Source organism: Balearica regulorum, chromosome 2, assembly GCF_011004875.1.
Source record: "Balearica regulorum gibbericeps isolate bBalReg1 chromosome 2, bBalReg1.pri, whole genome shotgun sequence".
NCBI classification, from domain to species: Eukaryota; Metazoa; Chordata; class Aves; order Gruiformes; family Gruidae; genus Balearica; species Balearica regulorum.
This window is the reverse complement of record NC_046185.1, coordinates 9,066,187-9,079,144: the sequence shown is the minus strand read 5'-3', so window position 1 is coordinate 9,079,144 and position 12,958 is coordinate 9,066,187. Positions and strand designations below refer to the sequence as shown.

The following is a 12,958-nucleotide window of genomic DNA, read 5'->3' as shown; positions in this document are numbered from 1 at the left end:
TTTGGCTGTGAAAGGGCCAAGACCAAATTCCAAGGCAGCACTGTATTCTTCAAGCAGTAAGAAGCCATCATGTGTTTAAACAGAAGAGAACTTATCAGAGGTTAGGTTATCTCCTCAAGAGGAATCAAAACCACTCCTAGTTAAAGTGAATTTTCTTTTCCATAGCAAAACAAAGGCTCCATTACTTTCTTGAAAAATTTCAATGGGTTTGTCATCTCTCACACTCCTTCTGGGTGGATCTAGTTCTACTTTGTTAAGATTTGATTTAACATAACTGAAACAATAAGGAAAACAAATTCCTGACTGACTGTATCCCCCTTCATGGGACAATAGCCTGTTATTAAGTCTACATGGGCAGAAACTTACTGAACTCCACTGAGAGCAGTGAGGTCCCATGGGAGCAGGTCTGGTGATGTTGACAGAATTGGGGAAAAAAAATGAATAAATTTCCTGCTTTTAAACTCCCTTAGTTCTTGCAGAGTAGAGAAGGACTGATATCTGAGTGGAGAGGGGAGGCATGAAGTGTGGGTATATGCTGTCCAGTGCATGTGATATGAAGATAATCCAGTTAAAATTGTGTAGAGCTAAATCAGATATCTTGGGAATACACTGTTGGTAAACTTAAAGAAAACCCTCATTCACACCGGAAGTGTCTGAAATATGAACTTGCTCCTGAGCTTTTCCCAGTCCTATGCTGTCACTCTGCCCACTAGACCACCCATTTCCTCCCTGATGGGGTAACCCTTGTTGAAGAGGAGACAGTATGGAGTTGAGGATTTCCTATGGACCCTCAGTGTGAGCTTGGGGAGGGATGAGCTGAGGGTCTAGCACCAAGAGGAAGGGAACAACAGGCCTGATAAAGCAGGCAATGGCAGGAGCACGTGGTCAGGGGGAACTGAGAAACAGCCAGAGGTAAGAATGGTAGAAAGGCGAAGTGAAGAAGAGACGGCAAGGCATAGATACACTTCCACTTCTTGGAATTGTTTTTCATCTAGTTGACAAAGGACCAAATAATAATAATAATAATAAAAGTATGTTGCTCACTTCATGGACAGAGGGATGATGAAGAGGAGCCTGGGGTGTATGCAAAGTGAGGAGTGTTAGGAGAGACAGTGACATTTCCTTATGTTGTTAGGAAGATTCAGATGTGTTTCCACCATAACACACAGCAAGGCACAGATGTTTATGCAAATGGAGATATTTGCAGACAAAAATTTGTATCAGTTGTGCTGGTGTGTTGAAGGTCTGGGAACCACGAAGAGGAACAAGAAAGCTCTGAGACTAAAAGGAAAAATGAGTAAAATCTGAAGGAGGAATTTATCGTAGGCAGTGGGACGTTAGCATGAAGCAGGGTCTTTGGTTTTAGTCCACAGTCTCCTGTTGTAGGAAGGTACTTTTGTCTCCACCTTTATTAGTATGTTAAATTGACGTATGAGCTCTTTGCCCATGCAGGTCTGCTCATTAGCAATTTGACTTCATATGTATAGTCATGGTTGCAGCTCAGTCAATGAGGAACATATAGCAGCACTTTCTTTAAAGAGAGCTCTGGATAGCCCCAATTCTTCACTCCTGTCAATGAAAATGGTAAAACTCCTGAGTTTTAAGAAATATCTGCTGGTTGCATGCATGGGCAGTACGAAGTGGAAGAAGCAAACGGAAAGTCTGATCTGTCTTCAGTTTCTGTAGGGATGGTGGTTTACTTTGTCTTAGTAGAGAATTTATAACTCATTTGATTAGCCAAAGTGTTTTATAAAATACGAATGCACAGGGGAAACTTCTTGTTTGTTATTTAAAATTACAAAATGTTTAAGGGAAACATTAGCAAATGAGAATTTTCATGTGTGGAAAATATGAATGATTATTTGAATTTTAATTTGAAAAGCTTCCTGCTGGAAACTGACTTGTTCCTAGTTCTCCTTTTGAGAAATTCCAGTTTGCTAATCAGGAAGCAGAGAAAATCTCATGTCTCTTGTGATGTAGGAAACCAAATATAGAGAAGGTCATGGAAAAAAACACAGAACTACTGAAATGAGTTGTTCATAAATAACTGCATTTTGAAAAGTGTTTGCAGGAATGGGGAATGTTTACGAATCTGGACATTTAGGGAACTCTGGTTTCATGTACGAGCTCAAAAGGGTTAGATAGCAAAGCAGCCTTGCATCCTTACTTGTGGTGTTTGTTGTGAGAAGATGCAACATTCAGATCACAGAAGTAACACTGGAAATATTAAGATTTTGATTAAATTTTAAACCTTTAAGAGTAATTGTTTTCAAATGTTTTGTGTTTTTTGCTTTTAGCTGACTTGAAGAACACCACACCTAATCTGTGTCCATCTGTTAGTTTACCCCTCAGGCCAGAAAAGGGTAAGTGTATGCACATATTAAGCCAAAAAAAGGACATATCCTCTATTTTGTATATATTACTCAAAGATCACACTGTAATGAAATTGTTGTGTTCTCCATGAGTTTATTCACTCATGTATTCTTTTTATTAATTGTGTATCATTTAAATGGAAAAAATATTGTCATCCAGAATGCTAGCTTAATATCTCTCAAACTCACTGCCACAAGAGGTCACTGAGGCAAAATATTTGGCAGGACTGATGAAGAAATTTATCATTTATAAGTATTGATGTCACATCACTTTCCATGGATATAACTTCATATATTAGTGCAGCAGCCAATGAAGAAAAGCTCTGGCAAGGGTAGCCTCCTGGAAAGCTGTTATTGCATTGTTGTCTGCTCTTGTGGGCGTCTCTAGTGCCTTTCTTTTAGCATCTGGTGCTTGCCAGGATGGCAGGCGATGATAGATTGGACAAATCACCAGCAGTTTCTGTCAATAATGCTGAATGCAAGGAGTGACAATGAGTTTTCAAACAGATACAAACAATTGCAATAGAGAGGCAAAGTCAAGGTTAGCAAATCTAGTTGCCCCCAAAAACCAAGATGATGAAAGGGACAGTTCCTCCAGAAATTAATGCAGGGTTATACTGCTTTGTAATTGGTGGTACAGAAGAATGATAAACTGTACTGCCTTTAGTCCTTGTTTGTGGTTTCCTGCAAGGGTGGGAATATTATCTCAAAGGTTATTCAGAATGGGATCACAAGAAATGTAATGTTTGAGATGTGTGTTGGCTCCCACTTTTGAAGAGATGCTGTAAATTGCCATGACACCATCTTTTTTGTATTGGGAAGAAAAATTTATTTCAGTCTTGCAGTAAACTAATCTTATGGTACTCACGTGTTGTTTTAAAAGTGGGTGGATCCTCTTAGTAAATGAAACTCAACTGCTGTCTTTCAGGGTTTTGTGTTTATTGCCCCCTAAAAATATATGCAAATTGTCAACAGCTACAGGCTTCCCTGATGTGTCCTTTCCAGAAATACACAATATATCTGCTAAATGCTGCATGTAATGGAAAGGAAGCAGGTTGACTAGTCATTAGATAACTCGGTTTAACCCTCATTTTAGACTGAAATTGAGAAGTCTCATCCATTTCTGCCCTTGATTACCTGTTTGGTCTCAGCAAATTTGTTACTCTGTTTGTGTCTGTCTTGTCTTAAACCATATGCAACTGGGCTTGCAGGGGATGGTTAATATTCAATATTGACTTCAAAATTTATCACTGTTTCATCATCGTATCTATGACCACTAGTCATGATAATGTTCAGACAATTTACATTATTAGAGGAATTTGTGCTATTATAATGATTGTTTTAATGTAATAGAAAGAAAACACCTGTCTTTGTAGGTAAGCAGAAATAATTTTTATCCTGAAATGCTGAAAGAAGCTAGTAGGCTAATGTGTAGGTTGGGCAATTCAACTCTTTTTGCAAAGTGTTTTTCCAATGGCATGTAGAAAACTGCTTTTCTAAACCTTTCTTCCTCCCAGTGTGAAGCTTTGTTGTAATTTTGTCATTTTCCTTTTATATTTTTCTTGCTTCTTAAATCTAGGAAAATAGTGACTTAAACAGCACTTAAGGAATTTATGCCTTTCCATCTGTCATTTGCTTTCTGCTCTAAAGACTGCTCAGAACTTAGCCACAGCAAGTGAGGTACTCATCTTACCCTTAGTAACAACCTTGACCTATCACACCCATTTCCAGGTCATCTTTCCAAATGCAAAGCAACTAGGTATGTCTCTGGTTTGCAAAGGTCTGGTTAAACACCCAAGTGAGCAGAGCTTCCCACAAAGAGGCAGGATTCTGGATTGGAGTGGTTGCCCTCAGGACAGCAGTCAGGAGAAGTCAGTGAATTACAAAGAGCACAACTAGCCTGGGTGTCAAATTAGCACTAGTATCCTCTACTCTTTGGGTGCTGACACGTTGTGTGCAGCAACGCATTCAAAATGCAACTGGGCACCACCTGTCCTTCTTACGTTCTGCCTCATTTTGATAGTAAAAGTACCAGCCCGGTTATTTAGGTCAGATTGCTATCTCTGTCACATTGTCAGACGTTTTGGAAAATTTTAAAAAACATTGTTTCCAAACTCTTTATGATTATATATGTTATATTAATATATGCTACAGAAGATGAATGGTTTTAGAATTGGGCATCATAGAAAAGCTAGCAGTGACTGAATTTGCTACATTGTGGTATTGCTTGTGCAAGGGGAAAAAAACAGTACTGGGAGTCCTGCGTGGTAACCAGATGGTGAGTGTAAGAAAATGTCACTCTTTAAAGGGCACTGTCGCGTATGTGTATATATATGTGTGTGTGCACGTAAGCATATATATATATAAAATATATATAAAACTTTCCATAGAAAGATCAGACACATACTTAAATTTGAATACTTTGCCAGAAGGCTTTGCGAAATACGTTAATGTTGTGTCCAATACAGAGTCTGAGTTTACTGAGGCACAATTAAGTCCTATATTGTGACAGACAGTTAATGCATTTGACTGCCTCGTTCTCTAGTTAGCCAAGCTTCAATTCTCAGGACAGAGTGCCCAGCACTTTGCTCCCTCCTATTTGCAGCCCAGATACAGAGCACTCCTCCATTCCAGTCTGTGGTGTTTCCAGCCCCGAAACCTTGTAAAGAAACCCAGATTAGCAGACTTATTTTCACTCTTGTGGGAAGTAGATGCTTTGCTTCTTTTACTCATCTTTGTTCTTGATAGAGAGAGTAAAGGATTGTAGGACCATTGAACAATCGAAAAAAACCTCAGCAAAAGAAGGGTTTCTACAAGTACATGGGCAGCAAAAGAAAAAGTAGAGAAGATGTGGATCTGCTGCTGAATGGGGCAGGAGACCTGATAGCAATGGATATGGAAAAGGCTGAGGTACTTAGTGCTTTCTTTGCCTCAGTCTTTACTGATAAGTCCAGCCGTCAGGCCCTTGAGACCAGGGGGAAAGACTGCAGCAGGGAAGACTTACCCTCAGTGGAGGAGGATCAGGCTAGGGAACAAGCTAGACATACAAGCTCATGGGGGCTGATGCAATGCACCCACAAGTGTGGAGGGAACTGGTTGATGTCATTGTAAGGCCACTCTCAACTACCTTTGAAAGACCCTGGTAATGGGAGAAGTTCTTGAGGCTGGGAGGAAAGCAAATGTCCTCTCTGCCTTCAAGAAGGGCAAGAAAGAACTATAGGCTTCTAAGCCTCACCTTGGTCCCTGGGAAGGTAATAGAGCAACTGATCCTGGAAGTCATTTCCAGACATGTTACAAAGAAGGTGGTTGCAAGTAGTCAGCATGGATTTATGAAGGAGAAAATCATACCTGATCAACCAGGTAGTCTTCTACAACTAAGTGGCTGTCTAAGTGGATGAGTGAAGAGCAGTGGATGTTGTTTATCTTGACTTCAGAAAGGCTGTTGACGCTGTCTCACATAACATCCTCATAGGAACTGACGAAGTAAGGTCTAGATAAATCAACAGTGAGGTGGACTAAATGCTGGCCAAACTGCGGGGCACAGAGTTGTAGTCCAGCTGGAGGGCAGTCACTGCTGTACCCAGAGTGTTGATTTTGAGCTCATACTGTTTAATGTCTTGAATAATGACCTGGACAATGGCACAGAGTGCACTTGCAGTGAGTTTGCAAATGATAACAGGTTGGGAGGAGTGGCTGACAGACCAGATGAGTGTGCTGCCATTCAGAGAGATCTCAACAGCCTGGAGAAATGGGCAGACTTACATCTTGGATCAAGCTGTCTTCCATCAAGTTGTTTTTTAGCTTTGTCTGAAAACTGGCTAGGACCTTCATGTAGCAATTGTGTGGAGAAGCTGTTTTAACATTTAGCCTTCTGAGAAAATGGGTCTTCTCTCTCCTGTTCACAGAAGGCTAAATGTTAAAACAGCTTCTCCATAGCTAGAATGTCTGTCTTTGGACTGTCACCAGATCTTAATGTGTCTCATTTTCTGTTATTAAAACTCAGAATCTCACTGTTGTTTTTTTTTTTATTTTGTTTTGCTGGGTTTTTTTAAATCTTGCATATACAATCTTTAATTGCCCAAAGTCAGCAAAGGACAGCTAAAATGATTTAATTTATCTTGGTATCTGCCTGAAGGCAGAAATCCTTGAGCCAAGGAGCTGCAAGGTACTGTCCAGCCCTGTTAATCCCACCATACGCAAAGGGGAGTTCTGTTGCAGTCACTACAGGTTTAAAAGATGAAAAGTTGAGACCAAATCCTTTGGTCTCACCCAAATAGTTTACTGGAGTTTCCTTCACTGAAACTCTCCCTAAATAAATTGAGCAAAAACATGTATTTGTTTTCCTTCTGTTCCCCGATCTGAGCTTTTGAAGATGTTAATGAGCAGTAATCTTCATAAAACCTCTAGGCCTTTGAATCTGCAATGGCAAAAATAATTTTCAATAGTGGCTTCTTTTCATGCCCCATCATAAAGCAGCCTGCAGCCACCAGGAAGGTGCAAAAAAATCCCTCTCCAATGTGAGGCTAACCTCAGGAGAGACGCAGCAAGAGGGAAGGCTTGAGGTTCTTCCTGTTCTTTGCCTTGTACCAGATTATTCATCCAGCAGCCCATTGTAGCCCTGTGATTCCTCTCAACAGCCTGAGGCTCCTGTTTGAGTTCCCCAGGTTACTCTCCCTACTGCCAGCACTGCTAGGCATTTCCAACCTCATTAGTTACCCCAGTAGCCTGCAAAAAAGGGGACTTAAGTGCTCCATAATGCCTGTAGGTCACTGCTGTCTGGCAGGAGGGAGGTGAGCTGCACACTGTCTTTTACCTGAATTCTTGTTTTGTTGTTGCTTCGACGTCTTTTGCCTATTTGTATTCTTGCAATACCCTTTCTGATATAAGGTTAAACTCTCCAAGTCATCTTCGTCACTAATCTGTAGTGTGTTTAACTGACTGTATGGTTTTCATCTTTAAATGAATGCTTTTATTTGTACTTTCATCACATGGAGCAGAGCACGGTTCTGCTGGTCTGCTGTGATTTCCACATAGTTTCTCTTATCTGAGAAATAATGCTAGAAAAATAGATAGCCGGGGAAAGTCCAACTTGTTACATTTGGAGCATTTTTTCCCCTGAAAAAGTTAATGTGCTGTGATGACACTGAGTGCGGAACCATCTGTGGCAAGTTTCAGGTATGATCTGTGACCTTTAACGATGGGAGGACAGCTGTTATTTTAAAACTGCCTGTGTTGAAAACGCTAATATATCATGCTGCAGTCTTGGTTTACTTACACTAGTACTGAAATAACAACTCCACTGAGTTGTGTGAATAAGGAGGAATGTTAGGTAAAAAAGAAAATAGTCAGGTCTCATAATTAGGTTTGAGATGGAAGTTTCTGCAGCCAGCTGTAAGATACAGGCAAATAAGAAAAGTTTTTAATGAGAAATTATGTATTGATATTTTATGGTTGTAAAATGCTATTATTCACTGGATTTTGAGCTGTGGAAGTTTTTATGTCTTTCCAATCAAGACTGAAAGAAGCAAAGCAATTTATGAAACATGTTACCTGGCTTTTTAGAAGGAACATTTGTGCTGAAAGCAAACTGGAGAGCCTGCAAATATTCCCATGTATGTGGGAGGGAGGAATGACACTGATGTATAACTTCTGCTTTTGTACTTTGTTATGAGATTTATGAATTGTATACAGTCATTATCCAAACTTTAATGAGCATTTGTTTCTTCAGGTTCCTCAGTTTTAAATAGGGCTGACTATCTTAGACTTGGCAAGTGCTAGCAGACAATGACCCTTAAAAGGTGATTTCTGCATGGGGCTGTAGATCTTGTAAAGAAAAGTGTGGTGGGATCATACGGGCTCCATTCTTTCTCTATCCAAATCAATCACTGAGAACCCACCGAGGCATATGGATGTAGTCATCTGTCAGGCCCTTCCTTCCTGTGATCCCCTGATGATTTATAGTTGTTCCCTCAGCGCAGGGCTGAGCAGGAGCTATGGGATTTTCCGACATGGGAATAAATTTCCCATGGAGCTATCTCAGCACACGGGGTATTTCCATTCTCAGCAGAGGTGCTGATGGTAGTACAGGGGCTGATTTGATTAATAGTATCGTTTGTCCTCCTGTTTTCCCACAATGCTGAGGATATGTCGGAGAGATCTTTGGTGTGGAACAAAGACAGCCTTTTTTTTATCCATCCTCAGGGACTGATCTACCATACCCCCATACAGCATATTGGACGTGTGGGGTAGGATTACTCTGTCTTTAGTCTTAAGTTAGATTTTATTCTGTTTGGGAACACGAGGATTTTAGCCTTTTGAGAACAGCTTATTTTAAACCTGGATAAATATCTGGTACATTTTTAGTCTCCTATTACTATACCATTCACTATAATTGGCATTACTGAAGGAAGCAGAAAGCTTACATGTAACATCAGCATATCAAGATTGCTCACTGCTAAAGGCCATAAATAACACATTTGTTTGTTTGGGACATGTTTGTCTGAGGTGTGATTATAGTTATTATGCAGCAGTTTTAAGAAAATGACTCGTTTTGAATTATTCAGATCTCAGTGGATGGACAAAAATGAGAAGCAGCTATATTTTAGAAAGAGTATATTTTCTGTAGGTCATCTTCGAGTTGGTGATTTGCTGGTTTTGGAGATTGTTGGTATACAGACAGGATAGCAGTCTTCTGTAGAAAAAAACCTCTGAATGACAGGAATATAAAGCACTGAGTTCATGTAAGCATGTTTTTGGCTTGAGTCAGGGCTATTAAATATGGCTTACAAATTTCAGAATTAATATCAGAACTTGTCTTTCAAACATAAATTAGGCATACTGGACCCTGATTTATGTACCTCCTTAACTTCATGTTAACCTCATCTGATTTATGAACCTCCTCAACTTCATCAGCTTTCTTCTAAATGTAACTTGTTATTTTATTGTACTTCTGTATCTCCATTTCCTTACATCAAATGTCAAATTTTCCAGCAAACTCAGAACTGACCCCTCTTTGCTTTGACTGAAGTAAATGATGAAACTTTTGTTGACTTTATGAAAAGGATTTTATAATGTCATTGCCTGTGAAAGTGGGAGGCTGAACTCTGTGCCCCTAGGAAATCTGTTCCAGTCTTGTGATCCTATGACTTGACTGGGAACAGAGTAAGGCCACTGTGAGTCCTTTTCCAAATCCAGTCTTAAACCTTGCCTACCCAAACAAGAACATCTGGAATAAAGAAGCTCTCTGTATGGGACATCTATAATTTTGCAATAAAAGTTACAGGGCTGGCTGGATTCAGAGTGCTGTAATTATCCAATCAAAGCATTTGCCAAAACGTGGTTTGGAAGGTCAGAGCTTAACGTATATATAAACCAGAAACGTCTTCCAGCCCATCAGGTGCACTATGCGTTTTCAGTAAAGCAGTGCCAGTTTGTAGCTGTGTGCCTTGAGAGCAGTTTCTAGATGAGGGAAGTTTAGATCAGGCATGGAAAATTCTGTTTTGCCTGTCTAATGAAGTGGGCGTGCATGGCTGCAGGCATTTCTGGATCCACTGCCAGGAGAAGGGAAGAAGGAAACATCTAATAGCCAAAATCTCTTTCTCAGCTAACTGTTGGCTGGCAGTGTCCACAGTGGTGCCATGAATAGCTCTGGGTTAAAGGGCTTTCCTCTGTCATTAAAATAAGCATTAGTGCTTCTGCATTTATCTGCATCTGGGGTCAGTTGGGCAGAAAATTGGAAAGGGACAACACTGGAAGTCTCAGTATATAAATCTGATCTGTGATTATGAATGCTTCATCCAGGACTGAGGATGTAGAAAACCATCACAAACTTCAAACCAATCAAAAAAAACCCCATGTGGGTAGTGGGAGGTTGCAAGGATCACTTCTATGAAATTTGAGGCATAAGCAAAGAATAAGCAAAATAAAATGTGTTTAAGGTATGAATGTATGATCTATGGATATTTATGAATGTATGATCTATGGATGTTTATGATGTCATGGTGAGTATGTAACTTGGGGGAAGCTGGCTAAGGGTTTAGACCATGGCTCAGGAACTAGCTGGGCATCAGTGGTCTGTGGGTGAGCAATTGTGCTGTGTGTCACTTGTTTTGTATATTCTTCTTATCATTATCATCATCTTATTTTTCTGTCATATTTGACTGTCTTTATCTCAACTCATGATTTTTACTTTTTTAAAACTTTTTTTTACCTTTTTTTATACTTTTAAAAATCTTTTTAAACTTTTTTTTTTTTTCTTTCTTTCCTAATTCTCTCCCTCATCTCACTGGGTGGAAGACTTGAGTGAACGGCGGTGTGGTTGTTTTAGCTGCCTGCTGGGTTGAACCATGCCAACCTAATAATGGCAGTATGCTTAATTTGAGTACCTTCAAAAGATTTTAGTAATGATAAACTAGTAAACCTCAGGGAAATAGATACAGGAAGCCAAATTCAAGTGTCGAAGGTGTAAATCCAAGGAATTTATTTTGATTTTGTGGAATTGTTTTGAATTTCTTTTCCAAGAGCATAGAATTTATCTTAGTATGAATGCTTCTGAATGTTTGACCTGTGGGCAAATGAAGGCATATGAGGATTACGAGAGTTACCCGAGGTCACTCGATGAGTTGGGGAAGCTATGGGAAGAGAGTGAGTCTGGTGAAATTATCTTCCAAAACCACTGATGCACCCAGACTTGTTGACTTACAGTGGAATCCAGACAAGACTCTTTTTTGAAAGAACCACAGCCAGTAATTTGAAGCTTTGTATCTGAACCTAGAGAAATTACTTGTTCCCGTAGTTAAGACCTCAGTTACTAATACTGCACACAGTGCAAGATTGCAACATTGCTCTTATGTAAAAACACAGTTTAAGTCATATTGATAAAAAAATTAATATTTTCTTGTTAATGTTTTCAGAAAAAAAAAACCCAACCAAACCACAAACCAAAAAAAAAGAAATAATTGAAAACACAAATTGACAAGATATAATCTGGAAAAGTATGACCTGGGGGATCTAGCAGTACAGACAGATAATCTCTGGAGAGGATGTAGTGGTTAATTCTCCATCACTTAAAAATAGAAGTCAACTCTGTATCTTTCAAAATAAATGCCACAAACTGTCACCCTAGATGTAGAAGCTGAAATTTTCTAACATGGGTCATGCAACAGGTCATATTAGACGGTTTTAAAATAGAGAAACCATTGATAATATGAAATGTAGTAATTTCCACATGACTAAAATCACTGTGTTCCTCTAAAATAATTGACTAGTTAGTGCTTAAGAGGGAAGGAAAAAATCAAGTGCATCAGGTCTGTTGCACAAGTCAAGCTGTGGTTGCAAGGTCATTGCTCTCTTACTAGCTCAGACTCCCTCTGAATATAGCGCTGATGATGACTTTGCTACTCCGCGATGTCAAGTGGTCTTTGACATATGGCAGTGCAATACCAAATTAACCTTCATTTCTACTTAGCTGGAGACTTTCTGCCTCTATCTCTTGGAAAAGTTGCCCCCAGATATAACAGGAATAGAATGATTTTGAAGTGGTTGACAAGGACCCATGGAACCCAGTGCTGCTTTCTTGCCTGTAGTTCACAGGCATGAACTAAGGCTGGGCTGTTTGGGAAGGTCTGTGGGGTGCAGCAGGTTGGTTCATCACTGCATCAGATGTTTTCTTCAGCAAGGGTGAGAGCAAAGGAGCTAACACTAAGGTAACAGCCTTGGCAATGGTGGTAGCACGTCAGTTTTTTTCAGCTTGTTCTCTGAGAGATAACCCATGCTTGAGGTTTACACTTCCTTGGGAAGGATTTACCTTGCAAAAGCAAAGACTTTCTGCATCAACATAGAGCCCCGAGTTGCGCCAGTTGCCTTGTGTTTTAATTAATTATTTGGAATAAAATAATTTTGAAATCTAATTTAGTCATTGCTATTCCATGCCTATATTTGCTCAAGTAGCAAGGCAAACAGGCTAGTCCGTGGTCTGTTTTGGGTCTTGGGTTCTCACCGACTGGACAAGTATGTCAACACCAGGATTTCCAAGTTGCAGGGAGGGCATGCCACAGCCCTGATTGTATGAACCCTAGACCTCAGCTTCGGATTTGATGTTGGGTGGTATGGTCACAGCTGTCTTCCTGTGAGGAGGAGAAAGAAGGAAACTTTGGCCATCTTTGCAAGTCACCCATATCTCAGAGGACTTAAAGAAATCTTTAATAAAAGTCACAACTTTTGCATCTGTGTGGTAAATGAACTCAAGCAACAGGGCAAGGTCTGTTCACCAGGAATAGCAGGACAACAGCTGTCTCAGCTCTGTCCTCACCCTGCAATTACATGGAGAGGGTAACACCAACCTCCTGTTTAGGACTTGGTGGCCACAGCAGGGCCCTTTTACTTTTAAAACATTGAACTGTTGAAAGGAACTAAAATAATTAAAGGCCCATTCTTTCCCAAGCCTTCTTTTTTTTATTTTGGTGTGCAAAATTGGGAGCCTGCAGATATTTTTGTCTGTTTGTGTATGAGAAAAGAATGTTTGTGGCATTTTTTAAATCCACTGTGAGACAGAAGAATAACTTTTGATGAATACTAGGGTCAGTATG

At 39.9% G+C, this 12,958-nt stretch overlaps 1 protein-coding gene across 1 annotated transcript in view; it reads left to right on the top strand.

The window, feature by feature from the left end:
* TG (thyroglobulin) overlaps nucleotides 1-12,958 on the top strand; it is a 170,703-nt gene that overhangs the window by 70,369 nt on the left and 87,376 nt on the right. The window contains exon 36 of the mRNA XM_075743291.1: nucleotides 2,298-2,363. Within this exon, the coding sequence (XP_075599406.1) occupies nucleotides 2,298-2,363 (66 nt within the window). The remainder of the gene's footprint in view (nucleotides 1-2,297; nucleotides 2,364-12,958) is intronic.